Source organism: Haliaeetus albicilla, chromosome 15, assembly GCF_947461875.1.
Source record: "Haliaeetus albicilla chromosome 15, bHalAlb1.1, whole genome shotgun sequence".
Lineage (NCBI taxonomy): Eukaryota > Metazoa > Chordata > Aves > Accipitriformes > Accipitridae > Haliaeetus > Haliaeetus albicilla.
In genome coordinates this window covers 34,722,846-34,749,729 of record NC_091497.1, presented here as the reverse complement: position 1 = coordinate 34,749,729, position 26,884 = coordinate 34,722,846, and the positions used below count along the sequence as shown (strand labels likewise).

General features: G+C 41.4%; 1 protein-coding gene across 2 annotated transcripts in view; it reads right to left on the bottom strand.

Annotated features, from left to right (window-relative positions):
- WDFY2 (WD repeat and FYVE domain containing 2) overlaps window positions 1-26,884 on the bottom strand; it is a 75,284-nt gene that overhangs the window by 35,576 nt on the left and 12,824 nt on the right. For both annotated transcript variants that reach the window (XR_011327952.1, XM_069802753.1), the window contains exons 2-3: window positions 5,943-6,010; window positions 834-907 (exon numbers count right to left, since the gene is read on the bottom strand). Coding sequence is in view for 1 of the 2 variants with exons in the window: in XM_069802753.1 (XP_069658854.1) it covers window positions 834-907; window positions 5,943-6,010 (142 nt within the window). In the remaining variant the exon portion in view is untranslated. The remainder of the gene's footprint in view (window positions 1-833; window positions 908-5,942; window positions 6,011-26,884) is intronic.

Genomic DNA, 26,884 nt, shown 5'->3' with positions numbered 1-26,884 from the left:
ACACACCCTTTCCCAAATACCATCTTGGCTTTCGTGCAGACAGCTGCCCTTATGTCAACCTGCAAAACACTCATTCAGTTATAAAGCCCATAAAGCAGAGGCAACAGCAGTAAAAATCTGCAATGATGGTAAAATGATCTTAAACTGGAAGAGGAGTCTATTGATGAGGCATAGGTGAAAAATACCTCACTGACCCATGACCCTTCCACAAAGTGATATAGCTCTTTACTCATCACCCCAGAAGAAAAATCCAATTAATAAGGTCAGCTGTTACCCTCTGTCCCAGATCTAAAAACCACTCTGCTTCTCTTACACACACACACATCTTAGATGTTAATGGACCAAATCCTTCAGCAACAGCACTTCCAGTTAGGGGCAACTCCACTGAAGGAAGTGAGAGGAAAACAAAATCTTAACCCTGAAGTTTGGAAAAGCAGCTAAATATGGAGCAGAAATCCACCTTCTGCCTCTGAGAAGATGTTTTTTCCCCCTCTTAACTGCTGCTTTCAAAAAACTTTGGTATGGTATGATTAACAAGGCACTCAAATTTAATAAAACAACAGCTGTTTTTCTGCGTTGTTATTTTTAAAGAGATATGCAAATTAAGACAGTTTGTTGAGTTGCCTAATAAACATTGTAAACCCCACTCAATCTCTTTGTGGCAGTTGGAATGAAATTTGTAATAATCTGCCATTTTCTACACTACAGCTTCAGTTCCACTAGCAGTAAAAAGTCTCTCTCCCAAACGCTAGCAAAAATATCCTCACCACAACATCACACATATACTTCTCAAAAGGGAAGCATTTCAACTAGAAATCTTTGGATGTACTTACTGAGATTGTACCATTGTCTAGACCTATGGACAGCCTTCTGGTTTCCGGGTTAAAAGACATGCATGAACATGGAGCTGAAAAAAATGAACATGTTGATGAAGTTAACAAAACTGTGATTCTCATTTTCTTGAAGTTCTGGAAAGCCTAAAACTAGCCAACATGCTTTATGATGCTGTTCAGCATTTTGCCCTGTCTAATAGGCAAGCATTAAAAAAAAAGTGTTCTTGCAATTCATTCAACCCTATCATATTAGGACATGTAACAATGGCTATTTCTTACTCCAGCTTCTTCGTTTTTTCTTATTAGTTATCTAAAACCAGGCATGTCATACAAGAGCAGTGGTGGTGTTTTGATATGAGGCGCCCGACATTTCAGTATAAATCTGAGAGATTACTTAGCTGAATAATTTAGTTTTTTTTACATTTGCCTGAACTTTACTGACAATAAAAGAAAACACTGTATTATGTCAGAGGCTTCCATCCTATACCTGCAGTAAAAAGTTAGCCTGTAGGAATCAAGATATCAGCCAATATTAAGGACTGCAAGTCCAACTCTCCGCTACTCCAGTTTCACCACAGACAACGCTATGACAGTATCACATACTATGGCCAAAATAAAAGATTTTATCGAAAACTAGCCATTGTTTTATTGTATCACTATTACTCTAGTAAACATCAGGATATACTCTTAAATTGCACACAAGTCAGTCATACTACACTCCCTCGAGGATCAGGCAAGTTTCGCATCAAGGGTAAAACCAGAATTTTCTTGCAAGAATTCAAGAGCTCTGCTTGGTTTAACTGAGAAATTGTGAAGTTGCATTCAAAAGGCAGGGATTGTTTTTACTGCTCAACACAGCAGCACACAGCTAGAAGTCCTGCTGTCCCAAAAGAAACCTTCAGGAATTATTTTTCAGCAGCAACTGCCAACTGCAGCTAGGGGGGCAGGCATTCTTGCTCCTTCGATAGTGATAAGAGTGGTTTTTAAAACTTATTCTTGTGATAAATATAGAGTACAGTCAGATGTGCTTTTAGTTGTGCTTTTTTCCCCTCTCCCGATTTCCACTCTCCATTGTGATTATTCGCAGTGTTTTTGTTACTAACAAGCTTGGAGTCCTCTTTTTTGCAGTACTGTATATCTGGTATATTCTCAATTTGTGTAATGTCTCACCTAGGATTAAACAGTCCATAGCTCAGCAAACCTTCCTCAACAGTTTAGTTAGCAAGAAAACTATATGAAGGAGAGTCTATGCTGACTGTTTAACAAAACTTGTTCTACATAGAGTATTGACTCCCAACAACCAATGGCAAGCAGAAAGCCTACCAGACCCACATCCAGGCAGGCATCTCAATTTATTTCTTTCCTGGAAGGGCTGACTGAATTAAATCAAAGAAAAGGCTTCAGTTCAAGGAAATTGCCAGAAAGGAAACACTTAAATTAGGGCTACTAACAGCGACAAAATTGCTCCTTCCCACATCTCTCCCTCAGAAAAGGCAAACTCGAATTGTCCCTTTGGATGGTGGTGCTTTACTATTATATTGAGGCTTCTAGCGTTGTAGCAGAATAAGACAGTTGCAGGAAAAACAGACAGAAAAAAAGGCAATTCTAAGCAGAATAAACATCAAATCCTTTTAAAGGCACTTAATGCCAGAACGGGCGTATTCCACATGTCAGCTTTCAAACGCTAGACACTGTGCGTACATTGAAAGAGCTTCTAGTAACTCTGAAGGCAATGAACAGCTCGCAGAGAAAAACTCTCAGGTAAATTAGCTATTTGAAGTATGCTTTTCCCAAATAGCCTAAAACACTTCAGACATAAAAGGTGCAAGCAACTGCTTGACACGCACTGATTACAAAAAAAGTCACTTCTAAATTCCAGACCTGTGTGTACACAGTCATAGCAGTATAAAGATACTTATTTTGCTATAATCATTTTCCTAAGGGAATTCTTCAGTAACACGTGCTCTTGGAAAAATCATTATGTCAGCACTAAAATTATATCCACACTAGCTACACTAATGTAGTTAAAGTGATGCCAGTTGTAACAAGACTGCAGCAGCTTACACTTTAGTGAAAATAAGATGACATTCAGATACTTTACAGAGGACAGGCAGAATATTCCTGATGCAGAAGTCCGGCTGTAGTCTTTATCTTAAATACAGGGCAAATACACACTGATTTTAGCCTTTGGAAAATGAATTATGGAGGAAAAGCCCAATTATATACTTCATGCTCTCAACAGTGTGTCACCTCTATTAGAGGCTGGCAGAAGCAGAAGAGAAATACAAACTTTGTCCTTGCAGTTTCAGGGACATCCCCCCCCCCTTGAAGTGCCTAAAAGTGGCATAGTTTAAGACTGAAGGAGCATGTTTTGCTTTGCAGTTTTTTTTACCCTCCCATTCAAAGCAAAGTGTTAGCTATGAAAACCATCATAAGACAGACAGTGTATTATCTGCCTCAAAGACTGGATACTCCACTGTTGCTCACTACAATAAAGCCTTTACTCCGTTCCACATCTGTGAGATGTTTTTGTTTGGTTGGGTTTGGGTCTTTTGGGGTGGCTTTTTTTTTTTTTTTTTTTGGCAAAAGCTTACTTCTCTTGACCAAAATTGCTTTCCCTTTTTTGTGTCTACTAAGTTGGGTTTTTTTCTCCTGTACAGACACTACCCAAAACTCACACATCTAACCATGGTTACACCTCTATAACCTGTTACACATGTATAACCAAGGGTACACATCTAACCATGAGGAGGGTTAATATGTTCATCAGAGGTCTGCTGTTAATAGAGTTGTTGAGACAACGCTGGTGTGAAGGAGGCACGTTAGCCAGGTTTCCAGCTTACCTTTTTGCCTTACTGACAAAATTACAGTGTGTATAATAGTCTCAGCTCTTTCTTTCTCATTGGCTAGAGGAGATGATCAAAAATGTGGCCACCATGTTGTCCAGAATTTTCCAACCACAGAAACACCCATAGGCAGGGCATAAAACTTTGTAATTGGGGAAATCCCACCTCTAAACAGCAGCAAGTGTCCCTACTCAGAAGAGATCTACAATCTTGATCTTTTTTTCCAGGTATTTAATGGATTTCATATTCAGAATACACTGATGGCCCCATTTGGGTGCAGAGCTTGAACAAAGCAGATGGCTGACTCGGCCCAGCTCCTCTTCCTCCTCATCTCCCAGAGTACCCAAGGCACAGACTCAGTTAATAGGGCTAACTGATATCAAATCATAAAATGGCGTACATCATGCACCACCATAATCAAAGTCACGAGTCATGCCAACGGGGTATCTATAGGTTGGACTGCCACTCGCAGCTTGCTAAGCTGCACAAAGGCACCATCATGCCTACTGCCTTTTTACATAAAGAACCTCTGGGCAGTCGTTCTCTAAACAACAAAACCCAGTATGAACCTAAAGCAGAGGACCATCCAAAAAGGTGATCCACATAGACACAGACAAAACGATCATTTCCAGTAAAGTCCAGACTTGTGCAGAGACTGACTCAGAGCCCTTCCTACAATTTCCAAGCTTAAAGCCATGGCTGATAACAACGTAATTGGCATTGCTCCAGTCATTAATTATACCTGATCATTCTTGAAATTGGTGAATAACACAGCAAAATTTTAATATCTCATGGCTAAAAAGCTTACCAGCCTTCCAAGTGAAGGAGCAGTGTCAGGTGTTCAAATTTATGAAGGCGCTTTAAAATAGTCCCCCCTTTGAGTGGATCACTTCCAGTGAAGCTGTTATTCCTGGCAATAATGCAGCCTTGCTAAGACTAGAGGAGAACCTAACAAGATTTAAAAATGCAAATGTATGCAAAAACACCACATGGAAAAAGAGAAGTATCAACGCCAAACTGCTAGAATAGCCATTTCATAGCAGTTTGACTGGGGAAAGCAAACCTCTTGGGATGGGTCAAGGGAACTCAGGCCACTGCTAGTGATTGTGACGGAGGTCCACAGACTGCCACATCAGTAGCTCATTTCCAACACCTTTTTGTGCAAAATCTTAAGCAGAAAGTACCTTTGAGGCTTGACGTATTCTTATGAGCTAGTCCATCACCAAAGGAAGAAGAGGAATCCTCCTCTCTACCAAATCAACACTTTCTTAGAGCAGGCAGTCAAACACCATGGCCCCTCTAGGGTCCCAAGTTGATGTTATGGTACTAAAACTTACATCTATTAAATATTTTACGTATCATGGAGACAGATGTCTCTTCCAAATCTAGCTGTCTTAAACTAATTCTGTCTCCAGACAGTAAGAATACCTTCATGGGACTTGATAAATGCTCCCCAGTCTGTGGATTTAAATTAAGGTCAGCTTCATAAGCTTTCCAAAGACAGGCTAACCCAGCATATCTGAAGCTGACTGAGGAGCATCCACATACCCCTGCTGCTGGTGACCTGCGGAGTTATAACTCCTGCACTCAACACAGGGGTTATGACACACAGCTAGGGCTGTGATTTCTTCAACTGCCTCTTGGAAAAATAGACATCTATCTGCAGGTTTTTTTAAAGCATTAACACTCTCTTTGGGAGAGGAGACATACAGCAGATCATACTGGAGGGATCCATCAGGGAGATTTGGTTTTCCACATTTAATTGCAGGGGTAAAATGATTCTGCTTCTTCACTGGAAGAGCTGCCTTCCCTGTCTAGTATCCTCTCCATCATATTAGCTGCCACAGGATATTAAGTTCTTACCAAATAAAACCATTTACCATTGCACTCTAATGGACTGAGCACATGCAGTAGGAAGGGCAGAGTGATTTATACTGGAGACTTACAAAGCTTTATGGACTCCATTAGTGGCAGAATGCAAGACTACATTTTGAGCTCCCACATTTTTTAATCTATGTTTGCATTAAATGCTCATCCCTCGCTAGCATATCTGTATCCTTTATGGTGCTGTAATCCCTGATGCCTCTCAGAAGCATTAGCATGCAACTTGGTAAAGCTTCACAGAAACCACAAGGATTGTTCAAGAATAATATTTAAAATGGAGTGGTAAGCTTACAAATGATCATAAACATGAAGCTTCATCAAAACCAGAAAAGCCATTTTGCAAATACACAGTAGATAGCGAACATCTCCTTATACTTACATGGCATTGCATGGTATATGCTTGGCCAGTACTGCCCACTATCCCTCTTCAGCCAGACACGAACTGTTCTATGAAAGAAAAAACACAACACGCACGTGAGGAAGAATGAAAAAGTAACCATGAACAAAAACAAAGTGGTGACAATGAATACAAGAGACCTTCTTCAAAATTAGTTTATTTTCCTGAGAGGGAAAACAAACATGCAAAATCCTACAGCAGCCTTATACATCAACCTCAGATTAACCTCTATAGGTTAGGTAGCCCATTCCTTGGTTCCATGTAGTAATCAACATCTTGGCTGAACACACCACAACAGTATTTGGAAACTGCTATGGCTTTTTGTTCCTTGCCTTTCCCAAGGACTGGAACATGACTGTTCGTTCAACGCCTCACATGAGGATTTGGGACACCCTACATAGCCCAGGAAAACACTCCTGTATCAGCCCGTTCAGTCCCCTGCAGAAGTCCTCCCCCTGCTCTCAGGGTAGACCTTGGTCTATCTGCCACCTCTTGCTCTGTTGTTCCGTTTCAGGAAAACCTCTAAGCAAAGGAATGAGGTTCCGAGATTGTCAGCTTCTATTTACTAAGATTATGTCCATTTGCGCCACAATGAGCTCTTCAGCTTCAGCACCTTCCCTGCTCCTCAGTACACTCAGAGTGCTATCACATGCCCATTGAGCATTAGGCTGAAGAAGCTAAACTCTAATCCTCCTCTGAAGAGGATGATCAAGGCAACAGGCAGCCTTGAAGCCCTCCTCTGCCCCATCAGTTTGGAGTTGCCATCCTTGAATAGAGGCACCTTGAACCACGCAGTGCTCCAGGCCTTCCTACAAACACAGCAGTGGTTTCCTCTCTGCTAGAAGGCCTTCCGATATATCTCAGGATTACTTTTTCTTTCTTATAATCATATCATACCAGCAGCTCCCTGTCACTCAAGCTGTGCCCTTCACACACTTGAGACGCTTATTGCTTGTTTCCCAAGCGGAGGATCTGGACTGATGTACCATCTGGGTCATTAAATATTTATTATTTCAGTCCTCATTGTCATTCACTTGTTTTGGTCCAATCTCTGAAGACCCTAACTGAAGCTCTCTCTTAACTTTAGTTCATCAGCTAATTACATTAAAACATGCCTAGTAACAGTGTCACCAGTTAAAGCAGCAGGCAACCAGTAATCTCCTGCTTGTTCCTGCATGAGATGCTCACTGTCATCTAAGTTACAGCCAACTTACTTGCCTTACTGTTCCTCAAATCCTCAAATCCTTATAATCTCTAATTTTAACTGGTAAACTCTCCATAAAATACTGTATTCCATGCTTTAGTGATTTACACCCAACGTATTAACCTTCTCTAGAAAATTCAGTTATCCAAAACAGCATCATGTTAGTGTAGCACAATAGATTTCAACCCATCACCCACTTCTATTTAGTCTTTTCCACCAAAGTTAGCATGCAATGGTAGATACAAGAGAGACTTAAAAAACTATTGTTAAACATAAGCCTTATTTTCCTGTAGCAAATCTACAACTTGCACTTGATAGTATTAAGGAAAAAAAAGCCAAGCAAGAATAGTTCTTTGCCGTTCACGAAACGTGGAAACATAGCTTATGGAGAAGACAACACAGTCATTCCTACTATTACATCATTTTCATGGGAAAGCAGATTTCAGCCCTTTTTAGTCAGCAAAAGTTTAGAGCAATGCATTAATATAATACACTATAAGACATTACACACGCAAATCGAGTCTGAACATAAATGCTGTACAACATAATAAAGCAGTTCAAGAACTAGTTATCTATCCTGCAAATGTCAAGTTAAGGGCTGCACCACTATGTGTTCCCAGATTGCATACATCCAAAATCAGGCTTCTGCTCATCCTGCCCTGCATCCAAACTCATTTTCTAGCAAATAATTCAGAGACCTGTGTATTTGGGCACTACACAAGCTGCATCATTTTAGAAACGTCTCATGTGTACACTTCGACACAGTAATGTTGCTCTAAAAACTAACATTTCCCTGGGTCAGCAAGTCCCACAGTTAGAAAGCTTTCACAAATTACTCAAAACACACAAAATTCAGTATAATTACCTCCTAAGCCTACTGGCCTTTTTTTGCAATAAACACATCAGCAGCTCTTCAGCAGATCTGAAGCAAAACCACCAATACTTTTTCAGGGACAATTGATCAGCTAATAACAACGCTATCCTATTTTCTGTAGCGAGAGGGCCAAATCCTGTAGGTAACCATAACTATTGTCAGAGCGGCACTCTGCATCTGGACCTCAGCGCACAGGTCTGGGAAGATGTCCACAGTCACGGGGCTGTACTCCAGGTTTGGGACAGGGTCCAAAACCTTTGGGTCCACCTTTGCTAAGAAGGTGGTCACTGTAATTCTCAAAGCAGATCAGATGCTCTGTTTCCCTACCAGGCAAGCTCTAACATGTTTATCCTCAACAACTGAAGTTATTGTGGAAATGAATGAGTGTGCACAAAAAAATAGTGGGATGAATCACGGGGAGCTGAAAAAAAAAATCAATATGAAACAGCCCTGAGGAGGTGCACCTATATCCTGTGAGAGACTTGTCTTTCTTGACCACCCCAATCTGTATAGTCAGTGTTACCGGTTTCAAAACTCCCAGGCTTCCACAAGTTTGCCTCTCCTCTCTACTTTAAGACTCTGGCAAATAGTAAGTCCAGTACAACATCTTACAGATAATTCAGCTTGTTAAAAAATACTGTGTACAAGAAAAGATCTTTCAAAAGCCGGAGGAAATAAAAATCAATTTTATTTGAAAAAATGGCAATAATTTCAATGCTTTGGGTTGTTTTTGTTGTTGTTTTTTAAACTGTACCCACCGCAGACTTACTAATTAATTTGACAATTATGTCAATGTTAAGACTGTTAGATGAATGATATTGAAACAAAAAATATTTTCTGCTTAGGCTTAGAGAAAAAAACACAAACAAAAAACCTGGTGGAAGTTCCTAGTTAAGAGTGAAACTACTGTTACTAGTGTAGGCCTCTTCTGTAGGTACACAGTATGCTCATTTCTTTATGTAGTCAAATGTATTTCCACTCAATGACTAATTCATGCAAAATGAGAAACAAAGCATTCTAAGAATAAAAAGACTATGAAAAGATATTACCTAACTCTAAGGTGTGTGAAAGGGAACATAACCAGCAAGTCAGTTTAACTAACTCATCACAGAAACACTTCTCTCTCCAGTAAAACCATTTTAAATAGAGGAAAACAAAAGATCTTATAAACAATTTATTTTCATATTAAGGATGATTACCATGCACATCTTTAAAACAAGCATTTAAAAGTTATGTTAAGCATTATAAAGTTCCAATATCTATGTATAAGCTGATGTAGAAGTGTAAAAATTCTTCCTTATGTCAGAAAATGACGACTCATGATTTTCTTCTCTTAAGATCACTGAATTAGGTAAGGCATTTTATTGAAAAAGAAAAACTGATCTCAGTTCATTAAACTTTTCTGGATAACTTTTTCTCAAAGTAGATTTGGGCTAAAGAACAAATTGCGCCAACAACTGAACTTGGGAGAAGCCAAATGCTCTTGGAAGAGAGCGTCTTTTGTTCAGCTGCAGTTCTGCACATTTTTGTATACTTCTTCACACAATACTACCCACTAGATGTGAAACCCAGAGCTTCTGAAGCTTCTAAAGAATGCAAAGAAAAAACCAAGCATGAATGAAAATAAGCTTTTTTATGGATATATAGCATGAAGAGTACTTGCTGATTGCATGGTTACTGGACTTAAACACAACACCCACCCAGGTCAGGATCCATTCTTCAACTGCTCTAGAGTGATTCAGTCTGCATCACCATGGAAAATAGTTGTCCCTTCCTTTTGTTGCCAGTGAATTGGCTTGGAAAGATTTTTAGAACCTGTCCAATTGATGGATACTCTTCTAGCCTTTTCATAACAGAGATGATTTCTTTTTAAATGAGACAGGCTATACACAAATAATTCTGCCACACAAAAGACAGGCTATGTCTTCATATATTAAGGGGATGTGAAAAATGTGTATTTTAAAAGAAAAATGACTTCTCTCTATTAAGCTCAAGAGTACATGCCTCAAGTCCAGGTGGCTGTGGTTGTACCAGCAGGTCTCGAATGCACTGCTAGGCTGAGCAGGAGGTAGGCTTCATCTGAGCACCTACTCCTCACCGAGGTGCCTATGTCAGCAGCAGCACATCCACCTTGGCACGGCAGCTCTGCGCTTCACCAGCTACAGAAACCTACTCAATCAGTGGTATGTGCCATGTACCTTCCTTCTGATAAAGACGTTTTGCTCAAACAAATTCTAGTTTGTGCATTTAGGTTGCAGTATGCTCCACAAAAGTCTGCACAGTGCTGCCGGGCTGGATACAAGATTCTCTACTCGATCCCTAGGCTGGCCTGAGCAATCATCTCACTGCTGGAAAACTCAGTGTCGCTTGGACCTCTGGAATCAAGTCTCTTTGACTCATAGACAGAGCTCTTGTCTTTTCTCCTTGGTGCCTTGTGTGAAATTAAGGCAAAAGACAAATACTGGTGTTGCATACAGTACAGACATACTAGACGTGTCTAAGCATTGTCCCAAGATGTTTGCATGTTGCAATACTGTGAACTCTGTTGTAGGGAGATCCAACACCACCATTACCTCGAGAAACAGGTTATCCCTATTCCACTCCGCTTCTCCAGAATATCCATAAAACCACCAGTTCTAGTGGCACAGTGTGAGTGAAGAAATACGATATATCATTTTCCCATAACAGATCCTTGCTCTCCTGTTTGTGAACTTTTTCCTTCCTTACTCCTGCCTTTTTAAACATTGCTCTTCGCTGAGATGCACTTGTGTAACACACCGTCACCTTCATGCCCCAGGCATATGCCCGCTGTATAACAGAGCAGAGGCAACCCTCAACACATACAATTTACTACAATATTTTGGAGGTCTTCTTGGGCTTCAGGAAATGGTTTTAATGGCATTTTAACATAATCCTCATTATTGTTTATACCTTGGACCATATATTGTGGATTGTTTTGATCTCCTGTCTTGCTAAGGGACCAAGAGGAGTAAGCATCAAACCCAGTACAAGGTGTGAAATGAGTTTTATTCCTATTTGTAGTGAGCATCTGGTACTTTCATCCGCCACTTTCTAAAGTCATATCAGGCTCATCCAGAGATCAACGCCTGCCCTATGCGTGTTACTGCTCCTTGGGAAAGGGAGGTAGGTCACCAGTGCAAATGACATTACAGGGTTAAAAATAAAGACGTCCCCTTCTGTCAGCTGTTCTAACCACAGAAATGACTGAACACAGTTACAGAACAGTTTCCAAATAGGAAAAGGAAGACACTAAACTATTCTGGAAAATTCTTTAAAATGCTCATCTAGCTACTTAATTGACAGAATGAAAGAAAAGAGATTAGGATAATACTATTTTCAGGGTTAGTGCAGTCTGTGAGGTTTCAGGCATACCTCACGGAGTATTAGCACATATTCTCACCATCAATATATTGAAGCCTTCTTTAGTGTTGAAACAAAAAATTTAAAGACTCCACCTGTTCCTAAATATCCAATAATAGACAATTCAGAGGTATTCAAAAGCCGTATCTCTCTGGAAACTAAACATCTGCATTGGAAACAGCAAAAGCTTTATCTGCTGTCATTAAATAAACATGACAATAGTAGTATTTGAAGTACAAGTACAGCATTGACAGTTTTACTGTCTTTAACAGAGAGACATTGTCATTTAACAATTGCATTAAAGATACCACAGTACTATAAACCCCCCAACTTCTCCAGGGACTTTTGTGGGCAAGACATATGAAGAGATTCTGGCTCCCACCAATTAATGACATGAGCTGCTACTGGGATTTTCTGAAAGAATAAAAGATCTTTCATGTTTAGTGGCAGCTCATGAACCACTGTCAGTGTACTGGAACCAGTGATGAGGAGTTTTGTTCCTCTGATAAATTTTGAAAGAAAATACATGAAAGCAAAAGTCAAAACCAGAACTGATTTCTGAGCCAGCCTGTGTTTCAGGGAAAACAAAAAGAAATTTAATAGCAGAGTACCAAAACCTCAGGCAGCAAGAGGACTTTATCTAACAGGTCCTCATCCTATGTCCTGAAAAAAACCCAAAACAAAACCAAACCAACCCACCAACACTTCCACCCCCCCCACGCCAACCCAGTCCCAAAGACCCAGGGAAGTGCATGACTGTGTCTCTCAGGTTCACCCATGCTAGTCCCTACAAAGCCCATCACACAACTCTTCCTCATAAACACTATGATTTTGGGGCACATTCCAGGTTTTACCTCGTTTTCACTGGTTTTGATGAACAAATGTGCGATTTAAACCAAACTAATCAAGGGTTTACCCACTGGACTCTTTCCAAGACTATGAGACAGTGTCCAGCTACATATCACTGTGGATGTTATAGGTCCTCTCATATTACAAAGGGGCAGGTTCAGTTTCTAAAATGAAGTGCAAGAGCTACTAGTTCAGGAAAGGGTGACAATGCGTGGGGAAAAGATTAAAGCGTTTCGAAGAATGGGGTTTATTTCAGGGCTGTTTTAGAGAGGTTGTCTCTTAGCAGCAACTACATAATGGCATTTCTAGAAGATACAATATCTTCATTGTAACCTCGGTCTGTAGCTTAAGCATTGGGCTTCCTATAAAATAAAAGCCTTTTGAGCAATAATTGCACTCTTTACTCTGTACGCCTCAAGCCCTGCAACAAAGCCACAGGAGCAGTAAGGTCTGGCTTCAAGAGGAAGCTGGGCCAGCTCCCAATAGCCAACACCTTTGACATCCTACCGTTGTATCCAAAACGCCGCTATTACCGCCAGTCCAGCAACCCTCATGCGCAAAGCTCAGAAGCTCCAGAGAAACATGGTGCCACACAACAACAACGCCAGATGCAGAATTTAAAGTGCAGGCACCCACCTGATGCTGAACAAGGACCTCAGGAGCAACTCTGCAGCCTGGTGCAGAGGAGGGGAGAAATGCACAAGGAGGTTCACTGATCGGCTTTTTTGACCATCAGTTGGTGGCAACAAATCTGATTTTTGCTACCGTTAATGATTCTGCTTATTAAATCTAACTAGTCTTATTTGCTCTCCTTCATAATCCTCCCTTGCGAATGTCTCTTGTCTCATCCGTTCTCAGAGTCACAAGTATAGTTTCCTGCCATAGACTCCAGCAAGACCCTGGATTCTACAAAAATTAAAGTATACATGTTATATAAAACTTTTGATCATGAATAATCTCATTTGGAACCAACACCTCCAGAGAAGACAGGGAATGAGCTACTAAAGGTTGTGCAAACTAAGCTCAGAGGTTAATGATCTCACAGAGCACTTTACTAGTTCCTTTCTGCTTAGGAGGAATGCAGTGGAAAAGTCTTGGAATGAAGCTCAGTGCAAAGGTACACTAGGGAAGAAACTGTGAACTTGAAGTACTGTACATTTACCACCTATCTTCAGAAAAAGCACTGCACAAAACCGTACGCCAAGCAAGCAGGCAGACAGACCAAAAGGCAGGAATTTTTTTTTTTTTTTTTTTTTTTTTTTTTTTACACAAAGCCTACACAATATCCTAACTCAAACCACGCTTTACAAGGTATTTCCCCATTTAATTCATGCTGCTGTAAACTAAATGCAAATGCATATTGCATAATAGGAAAAATGACAAAATTTTGGTAGGTTATATGCAGCTATAGAATTGCATGGGTTTGTCTGGGAAAAACTGTTATAACCCTCAGTGGTACTAAGACCTAAGAGAAAGAGACACCACTTTATTTAACACATTTTTGGTTTACATAGAAGGCTTTTCGGGTATTTTGTGGGAAGTGACTAGAAAACAAAGATTCATAGGAGACACTCTCAGGAGAAATGGATTTTTATGACTCAAAAAAAATGATAGTGACATGACAAGTTTACTACTCAGCTGTGAAACAGTTTCCACCCATTTTTCAGTTTTCTGGACAATGAGCAATGCAGTTCAGTGATTTTTCCAGTTACCCGAGCACATATGCCTGGAAGCAATGCATGCTCTGCTGTTCAGGCACTGGACCAAAATCAAGATTCTGACCAGTTTCCACTGCAGAAACTTCAGGCAAGTAACAAGAGACCAAAAATGAACCAGAAGTCACAACCACAGAAAAATATTGTGTTACCTTGAGGTTACTAACACAAGGTTCAGAGAGCCAAGCTGCCTCAGGTCTTCAGCAGCTCCACAAAAGCACTGCTCATCATGTATCACATGAAGCAGTGCAGCAACTACACCACCTTCCAGCATAAATGCTGTAGGGAATCTAATTTTATCTGCAAATGCAGGTAAATGCAGGGCTGGAGTTCTCAGTGAGCATCAGCCTACAGCTTTGGAAATTATTAAACAAGTGTTATATCACACTAGGATTTTTTTCAAGCAAAGTTTCAAAATTAACTCCCTCATTAAGATCTGTGCATCAGTCTTCCTTACAGAGCTTTGGTGTAACAAAATGGTCTCCATCCCACAGACCTCCCCCACCCACACCCTACCAAATGATTTCCCTTCCAGAACAGATGCAGCTTTGGTGCTTGTACTGATCGATTCCTGTTTGCATTTGGGAAGCATAAACACACAACCTTTTGAAGGTAATGGCATTGGATGATTTAATTATTGCAATCCAATTACTTTCACCCCCTTCCCACATTCAAATGTTTCAGTCATGGAAGTTATTAGAAAGGTCCTAATTAGATTAAAATACAGGCCTGCTATGCAATAAGTGACTCAGTGGAACCATGCTAAAAATACCTAGCAGATCCATGATTTGCAAGAAAGCAAACCTCCAGCTCCTCTCTAAGTTGTCCACATAACAAAGGCAAAGAACAAGAACCTACCAGGTCACCAGCCCGCTTCCAGCTGCCTGGTAGGAACATCTGTCCAGCAGAACACAACACTTCTTCCCCCGCCACAAAGCTGCTACAGGCTATCAACTAAGTTAGTGATCATTTTTAAGTTACACACGCTTCACTCTGCATAAAAATGTAAGCTTACTTTTTTATCTGTTGAGTAATGAATTCGCTTTTAAATCTATGAAGTGAAAGCTGGACATACCCATTTTCAACATATATATACCATCAGCATAACATTTCTAAGAAATTATATTCATATATAGGTTAATTTACAGAAAAAGATTGATATTTGATCCCAAGCACTAAATTAAGTCCCTAGGTAGAATTTACAACAAACATAAATGCTAGTATGCTGGAGCAGAAAATTTCCTCAGTTTTACTCTTCTTTCCCATTCTGCTCTGAAATGATACCATGGCACGAGTAAGAAAACAGCAGGAGGAGAGATGAACGCAGAAGAAGAACGTTTGCAAGTAATAAAGGGATACGGAGGAAGACGAGAGCTCCTGGCTCAAACAGTCATACCCTTAGGCCTCAATTTATTTTTCATACAAATATTTTCCTTAGTTAACTATACAGTGCAGCATCTAGTCAATTATGCCTTTACTGCAGGGGAAGGAACCCACACTTCCACAGCCATAGGATGATGCTCTCTCTCAGCATTTTAATTTCTGGATGTAAGTCACCTGCATCATCCATTGCAAAAGACTAAATTAAATCATAAACTACTTCACTGTTTCTTGGAGGATATTTGATGTATTAAACAGAATATTGCCATTCATTGCAGATATCTGAGAATCCTAGTGTAAGGAAAATAGGGTCCTAGCTGCAAAAAGACAAGAGCACGCACAACCTGTAAAAGCGTTATTTTCCCCTGACAGTATACTTACCACATTCAGTCAGAAAACACCTAACATTTAATTCATACAACACAAAATTGTAGGGGAAAACCTGTGTTTCTTGGATTTTGAGAAGACCATCAATCATATCCCAGTGCAAATGAACCCCTTCCCAAGCAAGCAGCTGCTAAGTTCTAACATTCATGTAGTTCCCGTAAAGTGCATTACCTCTCAATTTGCAGATTTATTTCTGTTGCTATATCAACTTTCACTTTAATTAATTGTTTCTCTGGTTTTGTTCTGGGAGGTCGGGGGGGGGGGGGGGGGGGGGGGGGGGGGGGGAGAAACAAACAAAAAAACAACCAACCAAACCCACCAAACAAACCCAAACCAAAACTCGACCCAACCCTCATACATGTATGGTATAGGTAAGTTCCTTAGCCAAAAAAAAAAAATAGGACAATCAGCTGGTCATATGCGTCAGCAGATGCTGAAGGCTTATTGAAACATCCTCTCTAAGAACAGATAGGCTTTTGTTTTTCAATACTGATGAACAATTATGGCACTGTTTTTCCAGAGACAGCAAACACATCTACTTGGAACGTATTTGCGTGCTCTGCACCATGGCAAGATGACTCTGGAAATGCTCCCCTTGAGGCATCAAGGACCTTCTGCAGGGGAAACCCATTTCCAGTTCCTCCAGTTTACCAATGAACTTGAACAATGATTCACGGGTGATAAAATGTTCCCTCAGCTTTTCTGCTCATTGCTGTTTTCCTCTCAGGGCAGCGTGACTCAGAGATATTTTCACTGTCCTCACACAAACCCAACTCCTACCTGCTTTGCTCTGCTAGAGGAGGCAAGAATCCACTCTGTTGCTCTAACCGAGCAGGACAACTTTGGCTGGGGAGTCACCGTACTCTCTGGGAAGGAAAGCAGCAAGCCCAGCAGCTTTAGTGCCAGCAAAAAGGGACAGAGAAAGCAGGGCAAAGCAATGCAAACCCAACCCCGTCCTGAAAGGTTTGTTCTTCAGCTGCAAAGAAACTGCAACCCTGAAGTGCCTTGCCAGGGGTTCTCAGATTTCTTCTTATCACACATACTGAGGAGTGCCTTGTGAGGTGCCAGCAAAGCCCAAACCTCTGACTCTGTAATTTAGAGGTGATCTGGCATTTCAAGGGCTTACAAGACAGTTTGTCACCTCTGCATTCTTGTGGGGGTTGCATACGGAGATGGAAATCAACACAAGACAATAACCGTCTTCAAACCTGTACCACAAGACTGAATATCACAACCTAAACTTTAGGTTTTATTATTAAAATAATCCATCTCAAACATGCACTGCCTCTTCACATCCAGCTACTCCTTTCATATAGCCTTGTTACAGCTTTCCCATTCTTCAGCATTCAACTTCATACTGTGCTAATTCTATTCTATCATCTTTAAGGTAGTTAACTGCAAATTTCAATGAACATCCTCTTGCTTGTATTTTACAAGATTAGAAGTTTTTGTCGTCTCTACATTCTCCACTGGTTAGTTGCTGTGTGTATTCCTATCATTTTTTACACGCTTCCTCTTTAAGGTAATCAATCTTTGCAATCTCTTGGGAAAGCTGTTCTTGTGTCCTGTTCTCCTTACCTGTCTTCCAATCCCTCTAGTGAGGCAATATCCTGTCTGAACTGGCATCTTCTATACTAAATGCAGCAATCCAGACACAGACAAACCTGCTAAATTATAAGAGCATTATCATTCTTTTCTTTTCATGCATTCAGCTGCACGTTTTTTATTCACACTGGCATTATTTAGAAACTTACAAAATATCTATGAAAGAAAAATGTATATTTATCAATATTAGATTCTCTCCATGATACACTTACTATGATCTCCTGCAGTTCTTCACATGTCTCCAGACCCAATCAGCTTATCTGCTAATTTGGAGTAGACAACTGGCCCAGACTGCACTGGTAGGGGAGGGAACAGAGGATTCATCAGCTACAGCTCCTAGGGGCAATCCCAGAACCACATGTTCCTGGCAAAAGAGGTGGAAAGAAAATGATAGAGAGCAACAGGCAGAGGCAATCACATGCCAGGGAAAACCTTGATGGTATACATCACACTTTCTCTTTGTGAAGATACAACAGGAAAGCCATGTCTATTCATAAGCGTAGGGAAGACACAAGACCAACTCTCTCCTTGTGTATGGAAAAATACATTATTTGAATGTGTGAAATGGTGCAATACATTAAAGTGCAGCTTTGGAAAGACACCTGGTGGAACCGTGTACTGACAGGAAGCCAGCGCTTATATGACTGCTACGCACCCACCAAACCAGTAAATCCTGTAGCAGCTTCAGTTCATTTGTCTAGTCATTGCCTTATAGGTAACTTCTACTTTGCAATAAGGGACAGCTTCCAGTTCATGGCAAAAGCATCAAACATTATTAAAACCTCTCTGCGGGCACCTTGTTACTAGCTTACTTTACTGACTTATTTTTCTCTAGAGGGTTACAAGAAGAGTCCTTTTCAATTCCTGACCAGATGCTGTCTCAGCTTGCACTCTCGAGATCTTTACTGCTGCCATTCATAGAGGAAGTATCAGTATTATCTTGGAAGAAACAGATTTGAGGTCGTGAGATAAAATCAGCTCTAAATCTGCTTCTCTGTTTTGCAGCCTTTCACATTGAAATCTTATTCCAAGCTACTACAAAAGGCAACATCCTGAAGTTCAAAAGTAGTAAGTTCTTACTAGGTCATGCTATTAGACATGGTGATCACAATAAAGGTGTCAATATTTATATATTCACAGGAATCAGGGATTCCAGACAGAGTAGTTTCAAAGCATGGACTTCCAACATCATTGCTGATTTAACTACTGAGCAACTGTACAAGATCATTGGAAAAAGCTGATCAGCTTTCCCCATCCTGAATAAAGATGAGGTTCCTCACTAGGGAGCTTCCTTTCAGTAAACTCCCCCACCAGCCTGCCCAAATTCAGACAGGTAAGGATTCTTGAACTCAGAAAAGAACACCGACAGCTGACAGGCATGGAGATTACAACAGATGCAAAGTATTTTATAGCACATACCACAGAGCTGGCCTACAACAGCAGCACAGCAGATGCGCGGGTACGAAGAGCACATCACCCACTGTGCTACACCATCACAGACAGCGTATGCTGTGAGTAACCGCTGTACCACCCATCCCTATCATGGTCAGGATGGTGCCGTGCCTGTTACTACTATTAATAAATCAGGCAATCCTCTTTAAAGAATAGTAAAGATTTGGAGAGTAAAGATGTAGGGAGACTAAGCTAGTAACAAGAGGATGATTTGTATAGTTTCTCTTTAGGAAAGGTTAACTGGTGTTAACCAAGACAACTACACATCACCGATCTTTGAGTTAAGTAATATTTTCACAGTGGCCTGAGTTACCTGCAGAGGAGTTGCATGCACATGAACACACCCTGTTCTACACCACTTCATTCGGAGAAGTCACCTTCCAGCAGAAAACTATCAGCATAGGCATCAACGGTGCGAAGAAATGTGTCTGAAGTAACGACTCGGGGGCCATTGGAAGCAGAGGATGGCAGCAGACTGAAGCAGACTGGATCTATCACTGACCTTGGCAGAGGACACCAGATTTTAAATGGTAATACAAGGTAGAAGACAGCTAGAGACCACCCATCGGGCAAGTAAATCCTTGTGCTATTAGTTAAAGCATAAAATCAGCTCACAGCATCTGGCATAGAAAAAAAATGAGCTGAGATGGGGTAAAGGCAGTAAATAAGGGAAGGGTTCTTTTTGATCCTGCTGCCTTGCAGGTTCAGCACTGCCTGAAAAATTAAATCAGTTTGTAATTCTGGCTCAGCTATTCACAGGTCAGACAGGATTGCTTCTTACACAGAGGGCAGGGAGGTGAGGAACAGCTTTCCTTGCAGACAGTTAAGCTACTACGCAAAAAGGCTGAGACGATACGTCCAGTTACCTCAAGCTATGAAATACGCTTCCCACAAACTAAAAGCCACTCTTGGTTTCAAAACCCATGTGTGTTCTGCTGTGTCAAGCAGTTCCTCCTGCCACTCTCCTGTTCTGGTATCTGAAACACGCTGAAAACATCCAGGTGGAATGACCTGACAGTCCAGTAAGTCTCTTCCACATGTCATATCTAATACAAGTGAATCGTGTATATTTCTCCAAAGCTCACTGTGTGTATTTGGTAAGAAGACACAATTTGTGAGTATTTATCAAGAAATGTAAATCATTAACAATCTGCAGCAGGTTAAGCAGTTTACTTAATTCAGATATGTCCCAACTACTGAGCACCTGGAGGGAGGCAGTGCACATGGAGAGCAGAATTTCAATAATTTACTCAAAGGCCAGGGGCAGGTAACAGGTAACAGTTTTTATAATCAATTTTTACTCCAGCTGGAGGGGTGGAGGTAGAAGAGATTAGACAGAGCTGTCCTGTGGACAGGCCCCTAAAACAGATCAGCCAGACAGCTTGCTCTAAATAATACCAATAACAGGAACAACAAGTTTACAAGAAAGACCCAGAACAGTTATGACCTTGAACACTGCAGTGAACAAATGGGTTGCTTTGGAAATGCACACAAATTTTCATCATCTGCACTGCACAGTAGAAATAAATGCAAGCTAACAAAGGCTCTTAGAAACACAACAACCAGCTCATTTCACAAATGCATTTTTCCCCCCCGGCACTGCACCTTTAAAATACTTGCTTCACTCACATAAGTCTGAAAGATCAAGGTTTGTCTTTGCTTTCCCCACTTTTTTTTTTTCTGCCAGAGCATTTAATGGTTTTGTTTATCAATTTTTGAAAGGAAAATATTTCTGTAGAAGGAAACAAAAGCTAATGGTATAGCAGCTACATGCTAATTACAAGCCACTGAATGGCAAGGATCTACATCCTAGCTTTCCCAGTGGTCAACCAGTAACCCCTACTTAAGCCATAGGAACCAAAGATGACAGTCGTCCAGTAGCCTACTTCCAGATCATGCACTTAAAAGCTTAAGAGAGATTTTTATATACTCCTATCAGCTCTCCCAGTCATTCCACACTGTCTGCTCCTCTGGCACCCTTCATTTTTATGCACATTTCAACCACGCTATTCTCCCCCCCCCCCAGTTTTGGCTCCAGCACTTTGGTTCAGCAAGAGCTGACAGGGATTTACAAGTCCTGCTAGACTTGGCCTTTTAAAAATACTCACAACTATTGGCAAGAACATAAGCTTTAGATGCGGATGTGTGTGTGGGAAAGGCGCAGATACTCCCTCCGCATTTCAGTCCTCCCGTTTTCAGGGACCCCCATTAACCAGCAGGTACCAGACTACCAAGGTCACCTCTCCTTGGCAGCAGCAAGCCTTCACAACTGCAGAGGTAGCCCACATACCTGCTCAAGCAGCTGTTGTCCCCTTCTTCACCAGGTCAATTGTGGCTTTGAAGTGGTGAGGCAAAAGCAAATACTACCATTCCCTCCACCTCACTGCAAAGGAAAGAATCTCTTCCCATTTGATATCCATTTCTCTGCTGCTCATAGCATCCCAGCCCACTCCCCATTGCCCAAGAGGCACCACACATTCACTGTCTCTCAATTACTCAGAAGAATTTAATGCATTCTAATAATATTTAAACAGGTTAAAAATATCCAATAATAAACTGGGAATTACTATGGACTGCTGCTAGGAAAAGAGCTGCTGGAACACAGAAAGATACAGTGGGTACTTCAGGTTTTCCGAAGGCAACATCTGGCAGATAAAAACAGCTAAACATACCAAATGCCTTTCACAGCACCAACGCACAAGATGTTTTTTACCAGATTTCTGGTACCAGCATTTTTCCTGATCCAAGCTGCCCCATTTCACTTTCATATCAGATGACTGCTGGATATTGGTATTTAACAGCATTCAGCACTAGCAAGGATGTGCAGCTGCTCTGAGTTCATGCAGGAAGGAGACAGCCTGCCTTTTTTGAATTCCAAATTGATAAGAGGGGTTCACTGAAAGAATTAATAAACAGGAAGGTGAGGAGAGGAGAGAGTGAGTTGAGAGGAGTTGTGTTAGAGACAAAACATGAATGGGAAGAATAAGCAGTAGGGAACAGGTTATAAAGTACAAACGATACAAAGCCTGCAGTAAGGATGGCAGCGAGCATCTGGTTCAGTAACCCTCAGACAAGAAAACTGAAAACAGCATAGTGTTTTGGTCATAATAGATATATCCAAATGGAGGCAATAGGCTGAAGACAAACCCTTCAAACCCCAAGACTCTCCCTGCACCCCAATTACTGTGGTATCAAGGTAGCTTTGTGCATGAGGTCACCAGAGGGAAGGGAGAAGTCCAGCTCCACACTTTGCATTTATGAAGCAGCCTGCTGGTGACAGACATGGTAATGAAAATCCTTCCAGCTGCACTCGACAACTGAGCATTTCTCTGCATGTAACCTCCAAATATATAACACAGAAAGTATTTCCCACATTACAGCTTCTCCAGATAGATAGTGCACTTGCAATTACATCAGTGCCTCACAGATATGAAGTTCTTACTCTGCTACTTGGGACACTAAATCCATTAGGCTGTAACAGTTTTCTTGTAACAGACAGGGTTGGGGTTTTTTTGGCATTTAAGACAAACAAAGGTTCATTATCTATCACTGCAAAATAAGCATAGAGGAAAATAAGCAATAGTTTGAAAAAGGAAGTCATGACCAATGCAGACTATCTGAATTCAATTTCAAGTGATCTTTGCCCAACTGCATACTGCAAAATTTGTACTTGAAAGAAAACATTGTCACTGTACGTTTTTTCAGGGAGAGAAAAAGCTCCACTTCAGCTGGCTTCCTCTGCAGTGCTTGTGGAAAGTTTCAAGTCTCAGCACTGACTCTTAGCAAGTTCTTACTCTCATTTCTTCCCCCATGTTACTACTGGGTCTCAAGAATAAAACATTTTTCTGTTCAAAGCAGCTTATCTTTTGAATAAACAAACACACAGAATCAAACTTGATCCTGTTTAGGAAATACTTACAAAATATGAGTATTAATTAAATATAAACACTGTGTGTTCTGAGATGCTTCTAAATCAGTCCTGGACAGGTAGAGAAAGCAGTGCCATGACCCAGCTCCACAAGAGAACTTAAAGACAGTGATAACAAACACCAGCTGATCTAGGGTAAGTGCACAGGTCTGGGAGTACTGCTCCCACTAAAGAGGTAGGTACTGAAAAATGGGACTCTCATTAAACATGGCAGTTCAAGCCAACCAACACAAAATGCCAAAAAGATGTGTGAAATCCCACATCCTCCTCAGACCCAGACACACTCCTGCAATCCTGTCTTGGACTGCTTAAGCACCTGGACCCCAAACCCCTGCCTCATGACACCCATTTTTACTCCGTAACAGCTTAGCTGTAAAAGGACTCAACTAGGAGGACAAGGCAGGCTATTAAGATCTCTTGAGCACGTGGGGATTGATACCAACCTCCCCAGAATCTCATCTCAAACACAAGTCTGGGGGGCGAAAAATGATTAAACAAACAGTTGACGCCAGGTCCCCTGGTAGGATGGACATTAGCCTGGCCGTTTTCTCCCCAGGAGACTGAGAAGTCACCTGTACCTGCTAAGTTCTTAAAACTGCAACTTACCACTATACAAACTTACCAAAGATGTAGCAGTTATGTTTTTACATAGCATCAAGACTGGATACGCACCAACTGAACAAGAATTAAACTTTTCTGGAAGGCAGGATGGATAATCACACATTCTCCCCATTCTCTCCCTCTACAAAGAAACCTTCCATTTCAACTTGCAGCTTCAGCAATTGATTTTTTTCCCCCCAATTGCCTAATTTTTTCAGATAATACATAACCATAACACATTGCCAAATGGCAACACCAGTGTCAGTCTGATCATGATTTCAGGAAACAATAACAATTTAGTTAAGCAGGAGGAAGGGGAGCCAAGTTAGACATCCTGTTCTGTTTATTTTTATGTTACTTCTGCATAATTGACAGCTATTCATAATTTGAGTTTATTTGACTCCAAATCTGTTCCTCTCTCTTAGTATCTGGTTAAAATTGCTGTATCCACAAGATTTTATGCAATGGAGGCCAAGCAGAATTTCTATTTGGGTCCAGAGTAAGAAAGTGCAATCTTGTGGTACAGCAAAAGCAGCAGATTTTCTAGAAAAATACTATAAAGACTGTTGCAAAACCCTTACGTCCTTGGTATTCAAGGTACATACGAGTCTAAGGAGATTTTGTTGCTTTCTTGATCCTCTGATCTTGGACCTTAAAAAGGCAATCATAATCTTGTAACATCTTAGGGCTGGGCTAAAATAATCTGACACAATTTCCTCAGTATCAGAGGACCTGTACCAGAGGATAATTTCAGACCAACCATCCTGAGAACAGTTAAAGTGATATTAAAAACTAAACAAGAAACTTTTCATAGAAAAGGAATAAACACAAAAGGCTCCCACAACAAGACACTCCACGCAAGAAATCCCAACTAGAACATATAAATTCCTTCACAATCCAGGAGGGAACACAGGAAAGATGAGGAAAGCCCAACACTCCTCACCACTGTAAAGCCTGGCTCCAAGACACAAAACCCAGCTTAGCAACCTGGGCCAAGCTTAGGAGCAGGACAAGAACACAACTGCCACAGGGCAGCACCATGCCAAAGAGTGTCAGAACAACAATGCTACATCCAACACGTATTTTCCAACTCCACCAATGCCCCATCTCAATTATTGTGGCAGCGACAGCTAAGGGATGCCTATCATCCTTCTGCCTACCACAGCAGCTGTAGATGCACTCCTCCAGTAATGCAAATATCAGCTGCACTTCTAAAGGACTCATCTGATCCTGCTCACAACGAGGTCAGCAGCAAAACTCTCAAATGACACTGGAGCAGGATGAAACCAACCGTGATAATTTCAGTGTTTGTTTACATATTGAAGCAAAAGCAAATTACTACTTCTTCTAAGAGGACAGATATCACTGTCTCCACATCAGTGAGTAAAGGGGGGGAAAACAGGACTGAAATCAATATCATGTGAATCCTGAACCAGATACCCAAATGAAAACAGCCTGTACAAAAATAAGGTATGTGAGACTACGAAGGAAAGGCTTTCTCTCACAAGGCTTTGCCCCAATGATACATATAACTTCTGTTACATTATCAGTGGCAGGTAAACTGGATAAGGCAGAAGGACCTACGCAATAGTTACAGAAGAAGCATCTCTAGCTGTACAGTGCTTTCTATTGCAAACGTGCTTTGAAGATTAATTTAATTGTTGTACCTGAAGTTTCCTATGCTTTTCTCTGGTAAAGCAGCTCACAAGCTATTGAAGTAGCACACTTCCTCTTCTTAGTTCCTTTGTGGCATTACCAGTTTTACTAGGAAATGGAAGTCTCTTATCTTCTGCCCACCTTTAAGTTTTAATACAACCTACGTATCCTATTAGAGTTTTCCATAGTCATTTGGCAGCAACAGCAAAGATCTTACCGAAGCCTTGGTTACGTGAAAAGACGGATGTATGGGTGGAAAACAACGCTTGGAGTAAGGTCTGTGACGACTGTATGCCCAACTTATTTCAAGTATTTTAGAGATTGAAAGGAGCAGAAATGTCATTTTTATGACCAAGGGTCTTTTCAAAGATGAAAAGCTTAGGTAAAGCCTCCCTGCAGAGGGTCTCTGGACTTCCTTGATCTTCTCCAAGCTTTGCTCTACATTTGGATTACACCGATGAAGAATACTGAACTGTTCATGTGTTTCAAAGGGGTAGATGATTAGTGGCTTGTATTTCAACACTGGTCATTACTACAGCTTAGCACTGTTCTATGACTTCAAAAATATAGGACCAAAGCTTTCACTTGGCCTACAAGAGTGGAGGGACTGTCATACTTACCAGAACTGGGCTCCTGAAGAAGCCTGGGCTTTTCTACTGGCAGCCCGTGGAACAGCCCCAGTGCAGCTGCAATGACACCAAGCCCACTGGAAGGATGCCACCCGAGGGCAGTGTAAGCAGGGAACAAGCTAGCACGTAAAGAAGCATTCATGTCCCATCTCCCAGACCTACAGGACATGATGAATGAGTCAAAGATACTTCCCTGGGCGTCAGAAGCAAAGGCTCACGGAGACAAATTATCTTGATGGCTGTTGGGGAACATGAGGAGATGTACTCACGCAGGTTGCAGGTCCAATGCTTGGGCCTCCAGTGGTGCAGCAAGTGAAGGCACTGGTCTGACTGGAGGACTTGGCCACAGAGGCCACGAGTGCCACCTCAGTGCTCCAGCTGGGTTCCAGCCCTGGCTGCGGCCCCGTGGGTCGCCGGCCGATGTCACACGCAGGAATTTGGCAGTGCACGCACTTCGGCTCAGCGCTGTGGCCCCAGGAGACCCATCCTCCCCCGGACATCTGGTTGAAGTTAGTCTTAAGAATCTCAAGCTATTTTTGGTCTCAAATTCAGGCTTTTTAAACTTATTGTTACAGATCTTAAACCAGCAGAAATGTTTACAGGCAGACCCATTTTAAGGGCTGTGTCTTGTTTAAACCAGCAGCTTAATTTGTTGATCTGTTTTTTTAAGTCACAGAACCAATTTCCCATAGGCAATCTGACACCCCACCAGCAGAGACGGCCACATGATCTGGGTGCCCCGGAGATGTGAAACACACCTAGTTAATAAATGACACAGGCCTGGGACCAGTCTCTGGCAGCAAGGCCACCTGGCACAGAAAGCAGCAGCTGCATCCAAGCTGTGTACTGGGAACGGTCCCTGCTCCAAGCTGACTCCCAAACCCTGTCTGGGGACTGCTTGACGCTGTGCAAATTGGCTCACGGCAAGAACAGTGCCTGGTACCAACAACCAGACGGTACAGTCAGCCAGATCCCTGTGCTTGAAAACATACCTTCACGCTATTTAATTTATTAGAAATACAGTCATTATAGCAACCAGCCCCGGGGTTCAGCTGCCCATTTCTCCCAGCTGGCTGATGCAGTCATTGAAAAGAGGAAACAATATTGATCCCACTGAAGTCTGCCCTACATACACCACCCTGTGCATTACGGGGCTTGTTTAGAAGAATTGTAAAGTTGGAACAAGGGGTTTGCTGTCTCTGCTCACAAGAGCTCTCCTTTCTTGTTACATTGTACACCGCAATAATATCTCAAGGTGGTCCAC